The 21,631-nt window shown below is 35.5% G+C and overlaps 1 protein-coding gene across 1 annotated transcript in view; it reads right to left on the bottom strand.

Annotated features, from left to right (window-relative positions):
• SKAP2 (src kinase associated phosphoprotein 2) overlaps window positions 1-21,631 on the bottom strand; it is a 153,678-nt gene that overhangs the window by 56,821 nt on the left and 75,226 nt on the right. The window contains exons 5-6 of the mRNA XM_059073938.2: window positions 10,494-10,571; window positions 8,661-8,744 (exon numbers count right to left, since the gene is read on the bottom strand). Coding sequence (XP_058929921.1) covers window positions 8,661-8,744; window positions 10,494-10,571 — 162 coding nt within the window. The remainder of the gene's footprint in view (window positions 1-8,660; window positions 8,745-10,493; window positions 10,572-21,631) is intronic.

Here is a 21,631-nt window from a genome sequence, read left to right as displayed (position 1 = left end):
CTTCCTGGACCAGAGCTCGAACCCGTGTGCCTTGCATTGGCAGGTGGATTCTTAACCACTGCGCCACCAGGGAAGACAGATCTTATTTGCTGAACTCCTTCTATATGCCAGAAATTTAATACAGCAATCTCATATATACCTTGTAATAATTCTAAGACAAAGAAGTTATTTATTATATCCCCAGCACTGACGGGGAAAAAAACAACTTAAACAACTTGCTTACAGCCACACAACCAAAGTAGTAAAAGCCAGGACCCTAATGTAAGTCTGATTCTAAAACCTCGCTTTTTCAACCATTTCACATTGTCTCCTAGAAGGGTGTTTCTCAAAGCGTATTTCAAGAACCACCTATGTTAGAATCATCTTGGTTGCCTGTTAAAAACATAGAGATGGGGCTTCCCTGGTGGCGCAGTGGTTGAGAGTCCGCCTGCCGATGCAGGGGACGCCGGTTCGTGCCCCGGTCCGGGAGGATCCCACATGCCGCGGAGCGCCTGGGCCCGTGAGCCATGGCCGCTGAGCCTGCGCGTCCGGAGCCTGTGCTCCACAACGGGAGAGGCCACAACAGTGAGAGGCCCGTGAACCACAAAAAAAAAAAAAAAAAAAAACATAGAGATGGCTACCACTCTGAACTTGCTGTATAGGATTCCCCGAGGGTGAGTCCACGAAACTAAGTTTTTAGCAAACACCCCAGGTGATTTTGATACACATTAATGTTTGAAAAACCACTGTTTTAGAACATGTAATTTATGAAGTCTCAGTACAGATGATAAGCGTTATAGCTTGCATTTCCTCCTGCAACTTGGGCTCAACTTTCTCAGCTTGCTTTATGGGCTCTGGTACCTTTGCCTATCTTGTAAACAGCCATGATGAATTATGTTCTAAATCATGTTCTTTTCCTGCTTTACAGTTTTCACTGGGCAACCCCATCCAATCCCAGGGATTAAATTCCTATCAATATGCTTGTGACTCATAATTCTCTATTTTCAGTCCAGCTTCAGAACTGAATATCCAAATCTTCACCTGCTCACTATACATGTTTCATCTCTTGAATGTCCTCTAGGCACAATGAATATAACTTGCCCACAGTGGAGATCATCTTATCCCCACTCCCACTCTACTTGTGATCTTTCTTGTCATGTCCTCCTTCTCAATAAGCAGTACCTCCATTAATTGAAGCCCCCAAACCAGAAAATTGAGCATCATTCTTAATTTCTCCCTTTTCTTCAACTGACACCACATTCTCTCCCTCCACCCCACTGCCATCTTCCAAAACCCAGTCAGTCCTAGTTTCATTGCAAATATGCTTGCTTTTTCTCTTTTTTGCTGGCTCTCAGAAAATATGCTTAAAACACCAACCACTCTCTTATCATTTAAAATATAGTATAAATATAGCAACGACATAATTCTAAATCATTTAGCATCCCTATGAGTTGTGAGCATTTGTCATTTGAGGATCCCCAGCATCTAAGTATCTTTCCTATTTTAGTCCCGAGATCATCATGGGGCAGAGACAACTTCCCACCACAGAAGCTGGAGGGAGGTTTACATTTTCCCTGTTCCAGATCAGTCAAGGAGATGCTCCAGCCTGGGACCTAAATCTGAACTGAATAACAAAAGAATCAGGGGAGAGCTCAGAATGCACTTCTGTTAGCAGTGGCATTCACTGATTGGTGGCAGTGCACAAAGGCAACATCACGAGTCCTGGCTTGGCAGGGCCGCCAGTGTGTCCCAGTCAGACTGTCCCTGGAGGTGTGGATTGGGCTGAAGTTCCAGCCATCTCACCTCCCTTAGTCCTTGACTGCTTTTCCAAGCCTGGTTATTTAGCCTTCCCATCAACTCCGTCTGAGAGTTGATATTCTCCCAATAATTTCCTTTCCTGCATAAACAAAGTTGGTTTCTGTTGTTTATACCAATAATGCTAATTTGGTACAAATGGCTAGCAAACAGAAAGATATGAAATGTGTTCAGAAATTTTTGATAATATCTGCTTCTTATATTTAAAAAGGCCTTTCCCTCTTAGTGAATGACTCATGCTATTTCCATAAAATACTTATGGAAATGCTCACTAGTAAGAAAGAGGGAAACATGCCCGTTAATACTAAACCTCCAACTAAACCTCCAACTAAACTTTATCCAACTGATTAGTAAGTTGTTCTAGGCCCTCAGTTAAAGACACATGAACATTTTCCTTGTTTATATAGCTCACAGAAATACAGCTGCCAATGCTAATTCAGTCACTTGAAATATACTTCCAGTGTTCCAAGTTATACCATGATATCAAATATAATATCTAATTATTACTATTTTAAGTGAAAAATACTGTATGCCATATATATTTATTACTTAAGGGCCCCAAAAGGCTCTGAATAACAAACATAGGCAATATGTATGGGTCTGAAGGGAAGCACTTTAGTTAGAATTTAAAGTTTCGCTCAAACGGTCTGGTGGCAGGAAATTTTAGGTATTTATAAAATCTTTTTTTTTCTTTAAAATAAAAGTACACTGCAAGTGGGAATTCCCTGGTTGTCCAGTGGTTAGGACTCCACACTTTCACTGTCAAAAGCCTGGGTTCAATCCCTGGTCAGGGAACTAAGATCCTGCAAAACACAGCGGCCAAAAACCAAAATACACTGCAAGCATAAGAACCAAGTGGTTTTTGTATACCGCCACACACTTTCAACCATAGGAATAAACTTGATTTAAAAAACAGTGTAGGGGCTTCCCTGGTGGCGCAGTGGTTGAGAATCCGCCTGCCGATGCAGGAGACACGGGTTCGTGCCCTGGTCCGGGAAGATCCCACATGCCGCGGAGCAACTAAGCCCGTGAGCCATGGCCGCTAGGCCTGCGCGTCCGGAGCCTGTGCTCCGCAACGGGAGAGGCCACAACAGTGAGAGGCCCGCATACCGCAAAAAAAAAAAAAAAAAAAAAACAAAAAAACAGTGTAGTATGAGGTAGCTGTGAATGGCGAATAAATAAATTACAAGAAATTAAATTTCTTGTAGACCGGGATTTAAAACCATGTTTCTAGTTTTTTTTGGCTATACCTACTGTTTTCCTCCACAACTGAAATTCAGATAATTATGATATGGTCTATTAGACTATACATACAGCTATTGTTAAGATAAACATTATACAGGGGCTTCCCTGGTGGCACAGTGGTTAAGAATCTGCCTGTCAATGCAGGGGACACAGGTTCGAGCCCTGGTCCAGGAAGATCCCACATGCCACGGAGCAACTAAGTCTGTGCGCCACAACTACTGAGCCTGCACTCTAGAGCCCGCGAGCCACAACTACTGAGCCCTGCGTGCCTAGAGCCCGTGCTGCACAACAAGAGAAGCCACCACAATGAGAATCCCACGCACCGCAACTAAGAGCAGCCCCCACTCGTCGCAACTAGAGAAACCCGTGCGCAGCAACAAAGACCCAATGCAGCCAAAAAAAAATAAATAATTTTTTTTAAAAAAAGATAAACAGTATACAGAGAATATCTTAATATTCTATACATGTTATCCTCTTAGGGTCTCCTACGATAATTACAGAATTAATGACACTGCTGCTACCCATGCAACGTCATGCAACGTGAGAATGGCTAAAAACATAAACTGTGGCTCCTTCATGCACTTAAGGTGCTAGACAACTCTCTGGATTCCCAGCCACTCTCAGCTTCAAAATACATCTTGCCTCCAGTCTTACCTTCTTCTGACAGCTGTCAACGTGATCTTTCCAACATCCAAAGTTTGTCATGCCATCTACTTACCTGCAATGCTTAGAAACGTTAACTGTCCCTTAGACAAAAAAGGCCAAACTCCTGACCAGGGAATTTAGCAGCTTGGCTCCACCTCTTCCAGTCTCACCAGCCCTTACTCACCTACTGCCCCAGTGAGCCGGCTCCTGCATATCATACTGTTTCATGGGTCCTCTGTGCCCACTCCTCTGAGCCACTGTATGATACCACTTAGCATTAATAATACCCGGCACATACATTTTTCAAAGAATATTTACTGCTACAGATGTTGCTGTATCTATTACACACAGATAGATACAGTAACATCTATATATCTATGTATTTACAGCAGTGCAGATCTATTGAAAATATACTACTTTCAATCTATGTATACACACACACAAAGATCTCTTCAATCTATATACAGATGTATAGATATATTTTAAATCAAACTGTGTCCTGGTTTATTGCAAACCAACAGGACTCATCGTCATGAGACCTTTAAATAGGACTTAGTTTGTACATGAATATTTCCTCATGTTGATGAAGTCCTTCTAAGTATCAGATGTACATTTTAACTTCTCTGTACTGCTACAGGGTAATAAAGGTTTTTTATTTAACATTTATTTTGATAGAGTTTAAAGTTAGTATTTGCATATCAGAATTATTTAATTTCTAGCATGTCAAAATTATTTCTATTTCTTAAGGAATAACAAAGATATTATCCTTCTTTACACAAACAAAATTATAGTATGACTTTTTTAAATATCAGATTTAATTTACATATTTTGTATATATTCATGATATAATTATAAAATGCTGATGCCCTGACCCAGGAATTTGCCTCCAAATGAACCAGGAAAAAAGGTAAGCTTTTATGGCTGTTACTAAAGTTGTTGTTATAAAACAACAGAACTTCCAATTATACAAACACTGTCACTTTAACAATAATTTTAAATATTAAAAGAGAACTATGATGCTATTTCAACGTCAAAACACCTTATAATTGTCATCCACACTGAACAGCTATGTCCTATTTTTCCTATCAGTGGTGAAATAATGAGGGAAGTGAGAGAGCAGAGGTCAATTTCAATGAAAAATTTTACTTCCCCGCCAACGTAAAAGTTTTGTTAGTTTAAATTATCTGTATTAAGCCCAATTTTCTACTGACTTTTATTATACATTGAAAAGATACTACTATGAAAAAGTTACAACCACGTGATATAATAAATAACTTTTGATATGCATTTAGAATGACTCTTGGTAGGACCAAGGCTACTTGCAGCTGCCACATACTAGATGGCACTAGAATTTTCTTTAATTGGGGACTGGGGGTAGAGGCAGAAAAACCCCTTAAGTGGGAAGGAAAGAGATACTGCAAACTAACTACTCCCTCCTTAAAAGTGGGAGGAGATAAGTTTCATAATGTTGATTCAAGATCATATGGAAGTTAAACAGAAAAACAAAAAACAAAACCCTGAAAACATCAGTTTGAAACAGGTTCCTAAATGGGCCATCATTTACAGGTGTGTTGGAAGGGCTGCTAACTACCAAGTTGTGGAAAGAACATGGCTTTGGAGCCGGAGGGGCCTGCACTAAATCTTCCATGTGCCTCTCAGCTTCCTGTGATAACCTCTCTTGCGTAGATTAGTTCAGTGTCCCCCTAAATGATCCTGCTGACCCAGTTTCTATCCATTCCAATCCATGCCCCACAATAGTATCACAATTACTTCCTAAAAAACAATTCTGGTCATAGAGCCCTATGCTTAAAAGCCATATTCAAGATAAAATAGTTAGCAAGGACCTTATTCTCATAAGGCTCTTGTCAATCTGATCCTAACCCCTTTTTTAGCCTTTTATACACCCTCCCCTCATTCACTGTATCCTCTGCCTTGATTCCAATTCTGATCTCATCCAAGGCCTTTCGAAACTCAGAATCTTTGCCATTCTGCTGCCTGGAATGCCCATTTTACCCTTTTTCATCCAACAAACTCCTCATTCTTTAAGGCCCAATGAAGCGTCCTCTTCACTAGGAAGTATTCCTTAACCCCCCCAGGAAATTACCCACCCCCCCTTTGTGATCCAAAGATATTTTATTGAAATCACTTATTGTGCTGCATTGAAATTACCCGCCCAGCCCCGAGTGATCCCATGACTTCCTCTCTTCTTCTATTGATACCCACACAACTCCAACTGTGAGTACCTGTAAGGCAGGATTATTTTTGGATCCCCCATGCCCAGGATCTGTCAAGTACCCAATAAATGTTTACCAAATTAAAAAATGAATAAATCAGTGAGTGAAGAACTACCTTGATGGCAGTCTGAGCATCTAGGACCCAAGAAGTTTGATAAATGAGATTCATGACAATGAGATTCACATGAATAGGAAAGAGATGAGAGGAAGGATGTGATTTCAGAAAGTGATAAAGTATGTTAAGATATATATGTGTGTGGGGGGGTGTGTATAAAACTTAAAATCCCCAAATGGCCATGAATAATAAATACAGATCATATTTAGGGGTACAAAGGTAAGAGTATTATTTACCCTACAGGCTGGAACTACTCTTTCTAAGCCATTATTATCTTGATGGGTCAAAATGGTTTTTGGCACATACCGTAAGTTAGAAAATGTGAACTATGTATCTGTCAAACAGTAACAAAGTACAGTTTAACCTAGTAAGTGGTATCAACTCCTCTGTGCCTCTACAATCCATTTATCTAAATCCTACTTAGTTGGAGGATTATAGTTCTCATATATCTAAATAGCTCTTTCCAAAGTTTAGGTAGAATGGTTCACATATACAGTAATCAATGTTGTACAAATCAGCTATCTGATTTCACAAAAGAAAATAAAAATTTCATGTGACATGTACATTTTCTTGGAAAGAAAATGACAAAAAGGAAGGAAATTAAAATCATGCCAAACAAGCAGTTAAAAACCGTCTAAATATAGTTTTCCCCCAAGTCCCTGAAAGCAGAAGTGGCCAAGAATTCCAAAGAACCACTAAAAACAGATCTGAAATCTCAATGGAAACAGGAGGCTTCATAGTGACAGAGAGGGAAGAGTTTAAGGAAATATAAACCAGATTCTCAAAGATCCATGTAAAAAGGGAATGTGAGAATAGTAATTTTTTAAAAGTCACGGTGGTAGAGTGGCTAAACAGATCACAAAGTACTTAAAATACAAATTACAAAGAATGTTATTACCATAAGGCCTCATCAAGTAAGAACAGAAATGGGAATTTAACTAGTATCTCCCCCAAATAACTAGAATTTATTTATTAGCCTTTGAAATAAATATAAACATTCCTTAGATTTTGGGAAAACTCTTGCTAATCTTTGACCTAACTGTTGGTATATACCAGTTAGGACTAGGAGTGAAGGAAACAGACATTAGTATTCATTGATTTTTAAAGAAATTAGAAATGAGAAGACTAACTGAACCAAAGTCACAAGGATTTTTAAACCTCCCTTCCCTGGTCTTATGAAATAGAAGACATTTCTTTATGAAAAAGCAAAATCTTGATCTCAATTCACAATACTGTACAAAATTTTATTTCTATAATAGTAACACATGTTTATGACCTATGATAATCATAATTGAACTTGGACTCTAAATTTTCTGATAAAATCACCTACTTAAGCCTTAGCAGAAGAAAGAAGGCTACCTGTTGATAGCTGTTTATAGTTTACACTTCACTGACTCCATTTCTACTTAGGAACATATTGTAAATAAGTGACAGAATGCAAACCAGCCACTAAGTTAATTCTCAACTTGATAATCCCATTAACCAAAAGGTGAGACCAACTTCTAGCATCATGCATACATTTAAAATTTATCTGAAATACAATAATCATATCTGCCTGATTTTATAATAAGGAAAAAAACCCTAAAAACTGCAAATAATGTCAAATGAAATATAAACTTCCAAACAACACTGATAAGAAACAATTTTATGGGAAAGTTTATATTCAGTGATATTGGACTTTTACATCTTTTTTTCTCCTTAAGTGTCCTTTCTGGAAATGAATGTCAGCTATTTATATACAACCCTTACTTTATAAGGTTCAACTTCTGACCTGCTCTTCCTAGATAAAAGAAAAACTAAGAAAGCTTATATTCTTTAAATTTCAGTATTTTACGGCTTTATTTGTTCAAATAATGAACTTAAAATTATGGGAACTATGAGTAAGTTATTAATTAGCAAGTGAAGTTACAAAAAGTATTGTTTCTAAATTAATACAGTGATAATAGTGGTTAAGAGCATGGACTCTAACCATTAAGCCTTGGTTCAAATCCCCAAACTCCCATTACCAGCTCTGTGACCTTGAACAAGTTACTTAACCTCCCTGTCCTCAGTTTTCCAAACAGTAAAATAAGTGGGACTAATGACAGTACCTACCTCACAAAGCTGTAGTTAACCAAGTTAATATAGCTAAAGTGCTTAGAAAGCTAAGGTGCTTAGAACAGTAACCTTGATAGATGTTTGCTGTTACTTAAATCCATAAAGGAAGCTGAGAAAGGTGTTGCACACGTTTCATTTTATCTAAATTTTTCTTTTAAAATATTTGAAGGAAAAAACATCTTTTCCTCCCTTCAAAACTCCCACAACCCTAAAGAAATTCTACAACTACAGCCTGGATGATAAATATCAATAATTCCTGAGGTAAAAGGCCACACAGATGAAAGTTATTTTTCTCTTTCCTAATTCAATGAAACACAATTGTGTTAACTTTTAGGGCATTCTGGAATTTGGAACATTTGTCAAATAACAGAATTATTAATTACCCTTAGGCTATAATATTAAAATTTTTAGTTTTTCTTTCTCCATTTGTCTTCAGCTTATTCTGCACCCAAAAGGTAGGGGGGTGGAGTAAAATACCCTCCCAAAACCCTCATGCAATAGAAGCTGATATAACTGAATGCCAATACTACCTTTATCACTTCCATAATAATAGAACACTGCTTTACTGAGAGCACACCACCGTTTCTGCCATTCAAATCCCAGAAAGCTGTGATCTACAACAAAGAGGGAAAAGGAACAGTTTAGATAATATATATTACCTTTATAAATATAATGCAATTCCCTTACTGTAAAAGGAAAAGTTCGTTAATATGATTTGTAAGGTTCCTTTTAGCTGTAAAATTCTATGACTAAATAATTTGTATCTTCTTTTCCAAGAGACAAACAAAACATAAAACAAAGCTAAAAGGAATACACTAGGAATGTAAATTGATACAGCCACTATGGAGAACAGTATGGAGGTTCCTTAAAAAACTAAAATTAGAACTACCATATGACCCAGCAATCCCACTACTGGGCAGATACCCTGAGAAAACCATAATTCAAAACGAGTCATGTACCACAATGTTCATTGCAGCTCTATTTACAATAGCCAGGACATGGAAGCAACCTAAGTGTCCATCGACAGATGAATGGATAAAGAAGATGTGGCACATATATACAATGGAATATTACTCAGCCATAAAAAGAAATGAAATGAAATTGAGTTATTTGTAGTGAGGTGGATGGACCTAGAGTCTGTCATACAGAGTGAAGTAAGTCTGAAAGAGAAAAACAAATACCGTATGCTAACACATATATATGGAATCTAAAAAAAAAAAAAAGGTCAGGAAGAACCTAAAGGCAAGATGGGAATAAAGATGCAGACCTACTAGAGAATGGACTTGAGGATACGGGGAGGGGGAAGGGTAAGCTGGGACAAAGTGAGAGAGTGGCATGGACATATATACACTACCAAATGTAAAACAGATAGCTAGTGGGAATCAGCCACATAGCACAGGGAGATCAGCTCAGTGCTTTGTGACCACCTAGAGAGGTGGGATAGGGAGGTTGGGAGGGAGATGCAAGAGGGAAGAGATATGGGGATATATGTATATGTATAGCTGATTCACTTTGTTACAAAGCAGAAACTAACACACCATTGTAAAGCAATTATACTCCAATAAAGATATTTTTTTAAAAAAGGAATACACTACAGCAGAGATGGGACTGCTGCATTTATGGGATCAACTAGATGGCTAACAAACTTTCCTGACAGGAAACAGTCAGAAAGGTATTTGACTATAAAGCCGTAAGATAATTGATTCATCAGGGTCTCATTTTCTCATCTGTCATAAAAAAGAGGGAGGAGGAGTTGACCTAGATTATTTCTATTATCTCTTTCAGCTTTAAAATTCAGCTAAGAAAGCTAAGAAAAGCAAATGGAATATAAATAGGAAGGCCCAAAGGGACTACCTGAGAGAAGCAGAATGGTAATGAAGAGACTTTCCGCTTTTCATTTCCCATATCATAACACCACCTCCACATTTCATTTTCATTATATATTGGGGTTGAAAGAGTGAGACCATATGGTCAACTCCCAATTATCATAGCCAATGGAGAGGAACACTGAATGAATAACAGAAAATGGCAGACAATATGCTAAGCTTGGTCTGAACCGTAGCAAACATGGCGTATGCCAAGTCAGGTACAGATAACCCACTGCTCAGCTGGGTGGGTAAGTGCGAGAAATCCCATCCTTGAGAATACAGTCGTGGCCCACAGCTCTCCTCTAAGAGGCAGGAAACAGCTCCAGAATCATCTACAAATAACCAAGGTTGACAACAAAAAACCTGACCAAATGTTTCATTTTGTTATTAAAAATTATTTAGAGCTAAAAGCTGTATTTTGTGGTTTGGATAATATAATCAGGTTTTCTTAGAGCCTTAGATTTTTAGGTTTTTCATTAGAATCATATGATTTACCTTTTCTGCGTTTTTCAAGGTAGCCAGACTTTAACACAAAAGGAAGGTCCTGTGCTGCAATTGGAGGGAACTGGTTCCCTATGGAAAGCAAAGGGGAAAAAGCAGTGAGTAATCCATTTTAGAAAAATCAAGTATCAGATCTCATAGATTCAGTATACTTTTAATTATCCAAATTAATTAAATCCAAGTCTATTAGCTTTGTTTCAGATCCATCCCATAGATTAGTCCCTCTTTTCCTTCTGTGAATCTCAAGAGCAAAAAAATGTTCTGTATTGTTATATCTTAATATATTATGTTCCCAAATACACAGTTATATTATGTAACAGAATGAACTCTAAAGGGCAATATTTTTTGACCTACATTCTATAATGAATGGACTAGGAAACTGTTATAAATAAGTGCAATAAACCCCTGAAAGAGAAGTTAGGAATATCAAATAAATCATATAAGCTTCTTTACATTGGATTAACTCTTCAAGAATTTTGATGCATATTAATTCTTGCCTACGTAAGAATGCCTATCCCAATTCGTACCTAGTAAAACATAAAATGATTTTTCCCCCAAATCAAATGCTATAATTTGAGTACATAGCAAATATTCTCTCTTTCTGGTTATACTCACAGAGAAATCTTGTGAATGAGTATGCTTTAGGGTTTTCTAGGGCATTTGAGAGTCTAAAACTAGGTAGATAGATGCTATAGAACTATCATAAACAAATATTAGGTACTTACAAAAAATTTATAGATTAAGCCAAAAGTTAAGTCAATTAGAAATCATATATTCATGATCATCGATGGTAGGTTGCTCAATAATTTCACAGAGTTCAATATTTTTACAGACTTCATTAGAAATATACTACAGTTGCCTCAGCATTTTACTAGAACTCCAACAAGTGAAAATAACCAACCTAATGAAAGTTTCTATGGAATACACCAACAGAAATAGTTTTAATATAGTTTATGATTAAAAGTGCTTTGATAGGAAGTTTATTATATACAAATTCATCACAGAATTACCAACTGGGTTTTTAAAAAATATCCAGTAGTTATAAAATCATAGTTATTTTTCCTTAAGAAATAAAGCTTCAAATTAAAGCACTAATTTCAGTTCCATGGTGGATCAATTTTGCTCAGTAAACACAAAACAATATCATTAAAATATATTTTAAATGGGGACTAATTTTGAAATACATATAAAATTTTAGGGAAAGCCAGTGTAAATGTTTGAATAGTTGTTCAATCGATGTATCCATTTGATCCACTGAAGGTAGAAGTTATATAGTATAATTTTTTTGTACATAAAATAAAAATCACATAAAGAAATCTCATCTATTTGAAAAAGTCCTAGTTAACCACTAAATTAAAGAGGGTGACTGTAGTTTGATTTGTTTTTTTTAAAGAAAAGAAAAACAATGATTAATAGCACTTTTAAAATTAAACTAGGTTACACTGACAAAAAATAAACATAGAAATAGTGTATCACATAGAAATATGAAATTTTAGCTAATATAAAACTATTTGGGAAAGTTTTCTTTCTAAATAAGATTCCTGAAAACAAAGTATTTACTTCTTCAACTAAGCAAGACCATAGTTTAGTTTCTGTGGAAGTATCCTTGTGCTAAGTCTTCTATGTAACTGGCACGTAGAGTTCTTAAGTGAACTACACAAAATTTCTTTGTGAAAAGCATCATTTGGATGACATTTCAGAATGAGAAAGCAAACATATTAATTAAATATTTTAACATGATTGTTGTATGTCATGAAAAAATTTCCAAGTGGTTTGTCCACAGTGGTAAAAATAAGAAGATTCACTGCAAACATCCTATAAATAATTTTGTATCTTTCAGATGATGGAAACAAACTCTTAAGCACTGTCCATTCTGGATGAAATTAAACTACACAAGGAAGAGGCAACTTTTCAGTCTTCAGGTCTGATGTAATTGGGCATGGGGAGGCATTAATTACCTCTACTTGGCTAGATAAGGCTCTTTGAGAAGAAGTCCCATGACCCTCTCATATCCATTGAGGCATAATAAATGTTCTTTACATATAAAATAAATGCTCTAAATCTTAAGAAGAAACTTTATATTCTGAAGAGAAATGGGTACCTTTAGCATAGCTTTCAACTTTAAAAAGTTACTGGTCAAAAGAAAAAGGAGGGGGAAAAGTGGAAGAGGAGGAGCAGGAAAGGAATTAGAATTTACAAAGGTGAATATATACATAACCTGAAGCTTTTGCTTTGAGAAAAATGTTGATTAAATTTCTACCTGATAAATCAATAAAATTTGATGTCACAAGCAACACTTATTCTGAATTCTAAATTCATGTTTCTAATATAAAATCTTTTATTTCATTCCTAGAGGGAAAAAAGGCAAATTTTCAGACTGAAATTTCATTTTTCTAAACCTCTTTTGCTATTTGTCCAACATCTAGGATTTGTCTAATATACATGTGAATTTTTTTTAAAAAGTGTATTAATAGTAATCCCTTTAGATACTTCAGATTTTAAGTTCTTAGAAGAACCATTTGATTCATATAAAACCATAAACGTATAAACAATTAATACTTCTTGATGATAGAAATTGAAAATTTGTAACAAGATATAAAAAGTAGTAAATTATCTTTAAAAAACATGAACTCTCACATCATTTAGACCTCATACCACTATACCTACAATGATCAACAATACGTCACCATTTAAGAATATTCACATTGATTCAAAGAATTAAATACTACAAACGCAGGTATAATAAATACATGAAGAAAAGAAAGGTAAGGCTAATATAAACCTATCTGGCAGGCGTCAACAAACAGCTGCTGAACATTTGCCAAACACAATTATATTATCTCACTATTTACAACATTCCAACAAATTCACAATTATATTATCAGCTCTGTTTCACTATCAAAATTCATACCCTTGTCCCCAAAATAAGTTTAGCACTGAGCCTTAATCCTTTGGCACATAGTAGGCATTCAGTAAATGTTGGCTTTTATTAATTATAATTAAATATTATTGTATTTAGTATAACTAAATATTAATTCAAATGAATGGATGCCAATGTAAATGTAAGACTAATGTTGCTTAGGGAATTTTAATCAGAAAAATGGAAAAAAGTATGATTTGGTAACTGCATGAGTTAAGCATTGTAGTTATTTTAAAAGCAGCTCAAAGATTTCCTTTTGCTTACATGAAAGAGGTTGATGAAGAAATTATATCCTAACTCAGAGGAGAAAAATTAATTTACCTATAATCCAGGACAGCTTATTTATACTACAGAGGGTTACTGATACATGGCTTCCTTAAGTAGCCACAAATATTCACTACCCTGAGGAAATAAACACATACTGAATAGACTAGTCTTCTTTTATAAAATGAGCATGTATTTCTTATATAATAGTCCTACTTTTCTAAAGAAGATCAATATTAGACATTAAAACTAACATCCTACAAGAGCAGACAAGGAATGGGTTTTCTTCCAGTTGGACATTTGGGAATCTGAAATATACAAAATGGTAACAAGGTCACAAAAAATTCAAATAAACAAGTGTCACGTGCCTACTATATTCCTATTAACTCAGTAGGAGAAAGGATGTAGTGGAGTCCAAATTTCTTATTGTTAGGTAGGTACTTTATTCACAAGACAACAGTTTTTTGTTTGTTTGTTTGTTTGTTTTTGTTTTTTTTGCGGTATGCGGGCCTCTCACTGTTGTGGCCTCTCCCGTTGCGGAGCACAGGCTCTGGACGCGCAGGCCTAGCGGCCATGGCTCACGGGCTTAGTTGCTCCGCGGCATGTGGGATCTTCCCGGACCAGGGCACGAACCCGTGTCTCCTGCATCGGCAGGCGGATTCTCAACCACTGCGCCACCAGGGAAGCCCAAGACAACAGTTTTTAAAAGATAACTCAAGGGGCTTCCCTGGTGGCACAGTGGTTGAGAATCCGCCTGCCGATGCAGGGGACGCGGGTTCGTGCCCCGGTCCGGGAAGATCCCACATGCCGCAGAGCGGCTGGGTCCGTGAGCCATGGCCGCTGAGCCTGTGCGTCCGGAGCCTGCGCTCCGCAATGGGAGAGGCCCGCGTACCACAAAAAAAAGATAACTCAAGAATTCTAGACTGTGTCTGGAAACTTTTGCCTTAAAATCAAACTGTGTATATAATGGACATAGTCTACCAGCAAGCAAAAGGAATGGAGTCTAGAATCTGAAAAATGGAGAAGAGTTCCAAAGTGTGAAAATAAAAAACAAATTACCTAAAACCTAAGTAAGGTATTACCCAATTTTAGCAATTTTATTAATCTATTGTTTTAACTTTTTCCCTTGAATCTAGGGTAAAAAATACTGGAATGCTTAAATATATCCAACGTATTTAAGAAATAAGTTTTATCTTTAAAAATGTTTTAAATATTAAAAATAATTATTTCAAAATGAAAAATAATTATTTCAACTTCAGAGAAAAATATAAACTGTCTTAGGCAAGAAGTATCTATCACTTAGGCTTATTTCAGATGTTAAGTCGGTTGGGTATAAAACCAATCTTGGCATTAACAAGGTATGCAGTTTCATTCCTGTATGCAACACAGGGAAAGGTGGAAAAATAGGTCCAGATCATAGAATGCTTTAGTTGGAAGAAAAGGCCTAGAAAAGCATGGAAACCCCTTGAGTAAAAGAGGAAGTTAGGGTAGGGAAGAGAGAGAGTTAAGAGTTGGGGGAAGAAAGAATTAGAATTGAGGGGAGAAAGAGGTACTATCATCCTTTCTTTTTTGTACCTCTTTTCTTAAAATAATCTAAAGAAATAAACTTTGTTTAATTCATAATTTTATCCAGCATTGGGTGTCTCAATGCCATATTCCTGAGCCTTCTCCAACATTGACATGTCTTCTAATCCACTCCTCTCCTGCCACACACAAAAACCCATATTAACTGTATCCCACCCAGTCTGACACCTCTTTAAACGCATTTATTTTTCTAAGACTTAAGAGTGAGGCATCGCTTCCAAAGTGCAACTTAAAAGTGAAGATTTTTTAAAAATCTGTACAAGTTTTAACTACTGAGTTCTGGAATTAACTTTTAATTCAGTTTCCTTTCTACCTACTCGGCTCTTAATGTGGGACTCTCAACAAGTGTCAAGGGATGTGAGTGATTCAGAGACCTTTTCAAAATAGACATCTGTTTTTCATTATCCTTATTTTTTGACATGCAACTTGGTGGTGACCAATTTAAATGCTCAATTTCTATGAAATCTAAAGCATCATTTTTACTATTTTAGCATTAAAAATTATTACAATACTATGAGCTTCACTATATTAATATGGTCACAGTTTTATGGTTGTTCAATCTAGAATTTGTACAAAATCCTGCTAGGTTTCTTAGTCTCATCTTTAACTGGCTTCAATTTACTCGTCTTTTACTGGCTTTTTCCTTTATTACTTGGCATTTGCATAGTTTTCAACATGAACATTAAATTTGCAATAAGTTTCCCTCCACCTTCACAAAGTTGATGATTCCTTTTCCCTAATATTGGAAAAGAAAGGAGATACATATAAAAAAGATTGCTTTTGCTCATAAGAATTTTCACTCTGAATCAGGATCTTGGTCTAGTCAGTCAAATATTCTGCCTGTTACCACATGATACGACTGTTTTCCTTGAACTGCAAAAAGTTAATGACAAGTCCCTCAACAATATCTTTTTTCCCTCTCAATTCACATGAATAAAACATCCATGAGTTTATCTTTTTAAATCCTTCGTTTTCATCTGATAGCTGGGATACTGAGTTCCATAAATTGGCCACCTCTTGTGGGGAGACAGGGCTTTCTTTTATCTTTTCTAAACTTACATGTGATCAATGTTTTAAAATGGCTTGTCATTCTGGCATTCCTGAATTTGATAAATACACTCTTTTTTTTTACAGTATTTACCCACTTAACGATTGCTTTATATTCAAAACACATATTAGCCTTCAATTTTCCAAGAAGAGTAATCATTTTAGTTTCTCATTTCATTCTGGCAATACTCTCTCCTACCCTGATCAACTCAATGGTTACTTTATTGGCTAGGTTAACTGCTCCAGTTCAAATTCATTTTTCCTAAGAAAAATTCATTAGAATTTTATACTTCATGAGAATTGAAGTATATTTTCAAGTGTCAATATTTCATGCATTATAGTTTTGTATAAAGGTAGAAAAATGCTTTCTGTTTTGTTTCCTGTATCTTTCCAGATGATATCCAGTATCTTACACACATTTCCAGCTGAAGAGTACATTGGATATTTAACTTCAGGAAACTGTCTATAAATGAGCTTTGTTCCCAGAGGTATTACTGACTCGGAACTCATTATTCTACAGGTGCAATTTAATTACACTTTACTTCACATTTGCACACACGAACTTAGATGACATGTTCCCCATTTCTATAAAATATATTAATAGATACAAAGACACAGAGTTGCTGACACTTTTTAAAATTAATCTAAAAGGTTTTAGAGTGCAAAAATTCACTAGTATACCTGCAAAACAAAATGAAAAGACTATTCCCTAGAGAGAAAAACCTAAACTCAACTTGGATATAAACATTAAATAAAATGGTTTTGTTGTATAGCAGATAACTAAAAGCTTAGTTTTACATTAATACTGACTTTAAGATACATGGAATAGGTTAGGAGGTTTGTAATGAAATCCCAGTTCTGCAAATTTGTGACCTTCAGCAGGTCACTAAGCCTCTCTGTGTATCAGTTTCTTCACACCTAAAATATGGAAAAATGAAATTAGATTATCTCTAAGACCTCCACCCCCATTCTAAGATTCCATGAAATATATCCACACTGACATTTTTCTTGCACTTTCAGTAACAAATGGCCAAGGTTCAAGATGGATTCAACTTTCAAAAAAATCAAATGTGGAAACTGTTCACAACATACTTTTCATAGAGCAATGGATAACTTCCTTTAAATGTAGCATAGGATTGTTTCATGTCATTTCAAAGGTTTAATTTCTAGCTAGAATCTTGGTCTGGAATATCTTTGAAATATATATATATAAATTATTTTTTATAATCTAATAACTCTCCCAATCCACATGGAAAATTTGGAATCTCAAATCTTTTTACCGGTTTTTTTAGTGGCAAAAATAATATATATATGTATTCAAAGGACACATCAAACAATAATAACCTTTAAGAAAATAACAACTACAGTAACTAAAAGATTACTACTTATGTTTCTTTAGCATAGTCCTTTGACAAGCCTATTTTCTCACTTACCACTATTACTCTCTTCAGAAAGGATTAACCAATGAACATACTAGTACTGGTAATCTCTAAGGCTATCATGATACTTTTTTTTTAAAAAAAAGGCTCATATTATGCTTAGACACAAAGATGGGTAACTTCCAATTAGTAGGACCATAGAATCCCTAGGGGTGGTTAAGCCTTGGGTACAGGTTTTAAAGACTGATAAGGTCCATGTGATGATACCAGGGGCAAAAATAGAGGTTGTAACTCACAGGTTTGCTATCTGCTAGTCTCTCTACCCCCTCTGTAAAGTGGCAAATCATTCTGAAAGCTACCCAGCAAAAACCGAATAACTATTAGGGTAATTCACATTTGCCTTTATTAACTCTGCTTCTTGATATGGAAATTCCAATAGCCTCATGAGAGTCTTCAATAGGTCTATCTGAAACCAAAGAAGACAATAACTCTTAATATTATAGCATATGCTTGCAGGAAATGCTTCATGAATATGATCCAAAAGATATATCAAGTGCCTGTTCAGAGTCCAATCAAAAGCTATTTTATATCAAAAATATATATACAGGGTGACAAAAGAGGGAAGAGTTATGGGAACATATGTATATGTATAACTGATTCACTTTGTTGTAAAAGAGAAACTAACACACTATTGTAAAACAGTTATACTCAAATAAAGATGTCAAAGATAAAAAAATATATATATATATACATATGTAATTGTGGCTGATACTGATTTTCATGGAAATCTATCAAAATATGTAAAATTCAAATGGCAATAATAGAATAATTAAGAATCAGAATTAAGAGAAATCTAAAATCACATGGGTTCACCAATATCCACTAAAATAATAGTCAAAAAGCCATAGACTGAAAGTATGTGTGGATTATGTTATCCATAAATTTATATTATCCTCATTCACTTAAAACTGCTTCTTTTACTTGAGAGTACTCTTAAGTGTATGACCAGGATTTGAACTACCTAATGACATATCTGAAGATTGTTTTTTTAGATATAGGACCACTATCCTTAGCTCACAAATTAGACGTAAAAAATAATCCCTTTCAGATTTCTGATTCTTTGGTCTGGTGATAGACCACGAGGTATCACTTTTTTAATACCTTAAAATTATTCCTTATAGAATTTTTTAAATGCTCTTATCTAAAAATTCCAGATATACCGATTTGTGGAAACCCCTGTACAAGACTTCTCTTTCATATATTTATAATATTGGGCACTCTTTACACTTTTATATTTTGGTAAAAGCTACTTTTTAATAATTTATCATTAGATTTCACAGAAAGAATTTAAATCAAATTTCATCTCCTATATAGAGTTACGTCTCAGCTACTTTGTAGCTGACTAGATCTTTTTTTTTTTTTTTTAGTGGCTTAAAACAACACAAATTTATTATCTTATGTTCTGGAGGTCAAAAGTCCAGAAAGTGTCTCACTGGGCTAAAAACAAGGTGTCAGCAGGACCGTGTTCCTTCTGGAGCCTGTAAGGGAGACTATATCCTTCCCTTTCCAGTCTCCAGAGGCTGACCTATTTCACTGTCTATTGGCACCCTTCCATCTTCAAAGCCAGCAATGGCCATTTGAGTCTTTCTCACAATGCTTTCTCCCTGGTTCCGATTCTTTGCCTCCTTCTTCCCATTTAAAGATTCTTGTATTTACATCGGGCCCACCTGGATAATCTCCTTATTTTAAGGTCAGCTGATTAGCAACCTTACTCCACCTGTAGGCTTAATTCCCCTGTGCCATGTAACAACATATTCACAGGTTCCAAAGATTAGGATGTGGACTTCTTTGAGGGACTATTATTGTGCCTTCTGCACCCCTCATTAGCCATATCAATTGGCTACTAATTTTTGTATATATATATGTAAAGTATGTATCTGTCCATATCTTCTCTGTAGCAAGGAAAAATTAAATTCAGAAATAGTCTTTTTTTAAAGTTTATGATACACAAACATTGAGAAAATGTGATACAAGCTTAAAATAAAATACACTTTCCTCCTTAAGTTAAAAACAAAATTATAAGTATATCAAAAATTTCACAGATATTCTAAATAATATAAAATTAAATATATACAGTTATGAAATGGGCTTTAATATTTTACTTTAACACAAAAAGGTGTCTCAATCTGATTTTTTTTATTGAAGTATAGGTGATTTACAAGGTTGTGTTAGTTTAAGGTGTACAGCAAACTGATTCAGTTACATATACATATATATCTTTTTTTTCCAGATTCTTTTCCCTTACAGGTTATTACAAAATACTGAGTATAGTTCCCTGTGCTATATAGGTCCTTGTTGGTTATCCAATCTGATTTTGCATCTTTGATTGTGGTTAAAACCCTGAGCCTTGAACTCAAATTGCAGCTTGACTACTAGTTCTGTGACTCAGGCAAGCTGCTTGATTTCATTAAATGTAGTTTTCAAATCTTTGAACGTAGGTATTTAGAGGGCACATTATGGAAAATTACTGTGCAGATTTAGTAGGATAGTACTTAAGATAACTCTAAGAAATGTTAGTTCTTCTTTTATAAATAACAATTCAAATTTGCCAAGTTCATTGTTCCATACACAAGAAAACAAGAAAGCTGAAAAGATAAACCACTACAATAAAATCTGAAAGCCAAATACCTTTTAACAATACAAATTCCCCTCTAGCTATAGATATTTGGCCAAAAAAAAAAATCTGATGCATGAAAAGATATTTGATGGTATTGTGCATAGTAAAGACTAGTATAAATGAAAAAGAACACTAATTCATTTATTAAACAAATTATTTCCTAGTTTATACTATGTGCGAGGCCTTTTTCTAAATATTACCTAAAGCAGGCAACTAGGAAAAATAAACTCAACCTCACTGAAAATTTGTTGAAAGTATAATATTTTAAAAGAAATATCAAATAATTTATGTATAAAATTTAAAGAATAATTCGTAATTGGTCTTACTCCTTCCTTATTTACATTACCTCTGTGTCAAACACAACCGTTTCCACACTGCCAGACTGTAAGTTTTAAGCGTCTCTTTAAAAAAAGTATCATCAGGGCTTCCCTGGTGGCGCAGTGGTTGAGAGTCTGCCTGCCGATGCAGAGGACACGGGTTCGTGCCCCGGTCCGGGAAGATCCCACATGCCGCAGAGCGGCTGCGCCCGTAAGCCATGGCCGCTGAGCCTGCGCAACCAGAGCCTGTGCTCCGCAACGGGAGAGGCCCGCGTAACGCAAAAAAAAAAGCATCATCAAATATAAATAACAAATATATATATAAACAAATAACAGTATGGGTCAGTAAGGTAATAATAACTGCGACAGCTAACATTTATTAAGCCTTCAACATGAGTTAAGAATGATACCGTCATCATCTCATTTTATTCTCACACATCCCCAAGTGGCTGGCATTATTAGCTCCATGTTACCAATGGAAAATTAAGGTCACAGGTAAGTGGTGGAGCCAGGACTCCAGGTCTATCCAACAAAGCCCATTCTCTGAAATGCTATGTTCTACTGTTGATGAAATAAGTGAACATCATCTATAGAAACTCTGTAAGACAACATCATTGAATTACTGCTCTATGGTGTTAATCACAATTATACATTTAAAATTCTAGAACGTTTGTTTCATTTTCTACAAGATTTTAGAGAAATCAATTTCGCTTCCTAAAAATGTCTTTTTATAAGGCTTCCATTTTTGTTTAAAAACACATTCACACAAACATGGGACAAATTAGTAATGAGAAAACTGATATCTATGGAAGGAAAAGGAGGCTTTTTTTGTATGCAGATTCCTCTAGCAAACTGCATTAAATAAGAAAATACAATTTAGACTGAATTCTTTAGCTCCCTTCCATTCAACTATGTTTTACTTTCACATAGGCCAGAGAGCAATC

This window comes from Kogia breviceps, chromosome 9 (genome assembly GCF_026419965.1).
Source record: "Kogia breviceps isolate mKogBre1 chromosome 9, mKogBre1 haplotype 1, whole genome shotgun sequence".
Lineage (NCBI taxonomy): Eukaryota > Metazoa > Chordata > Mammalia > Artiodactyla > Physeteridae > Kogia > Kogia breviceps.
Note: the sequence above shows the minus strand (reverse complement) of the source record. Positions and strands in the feature narration are given on the sequence as shown.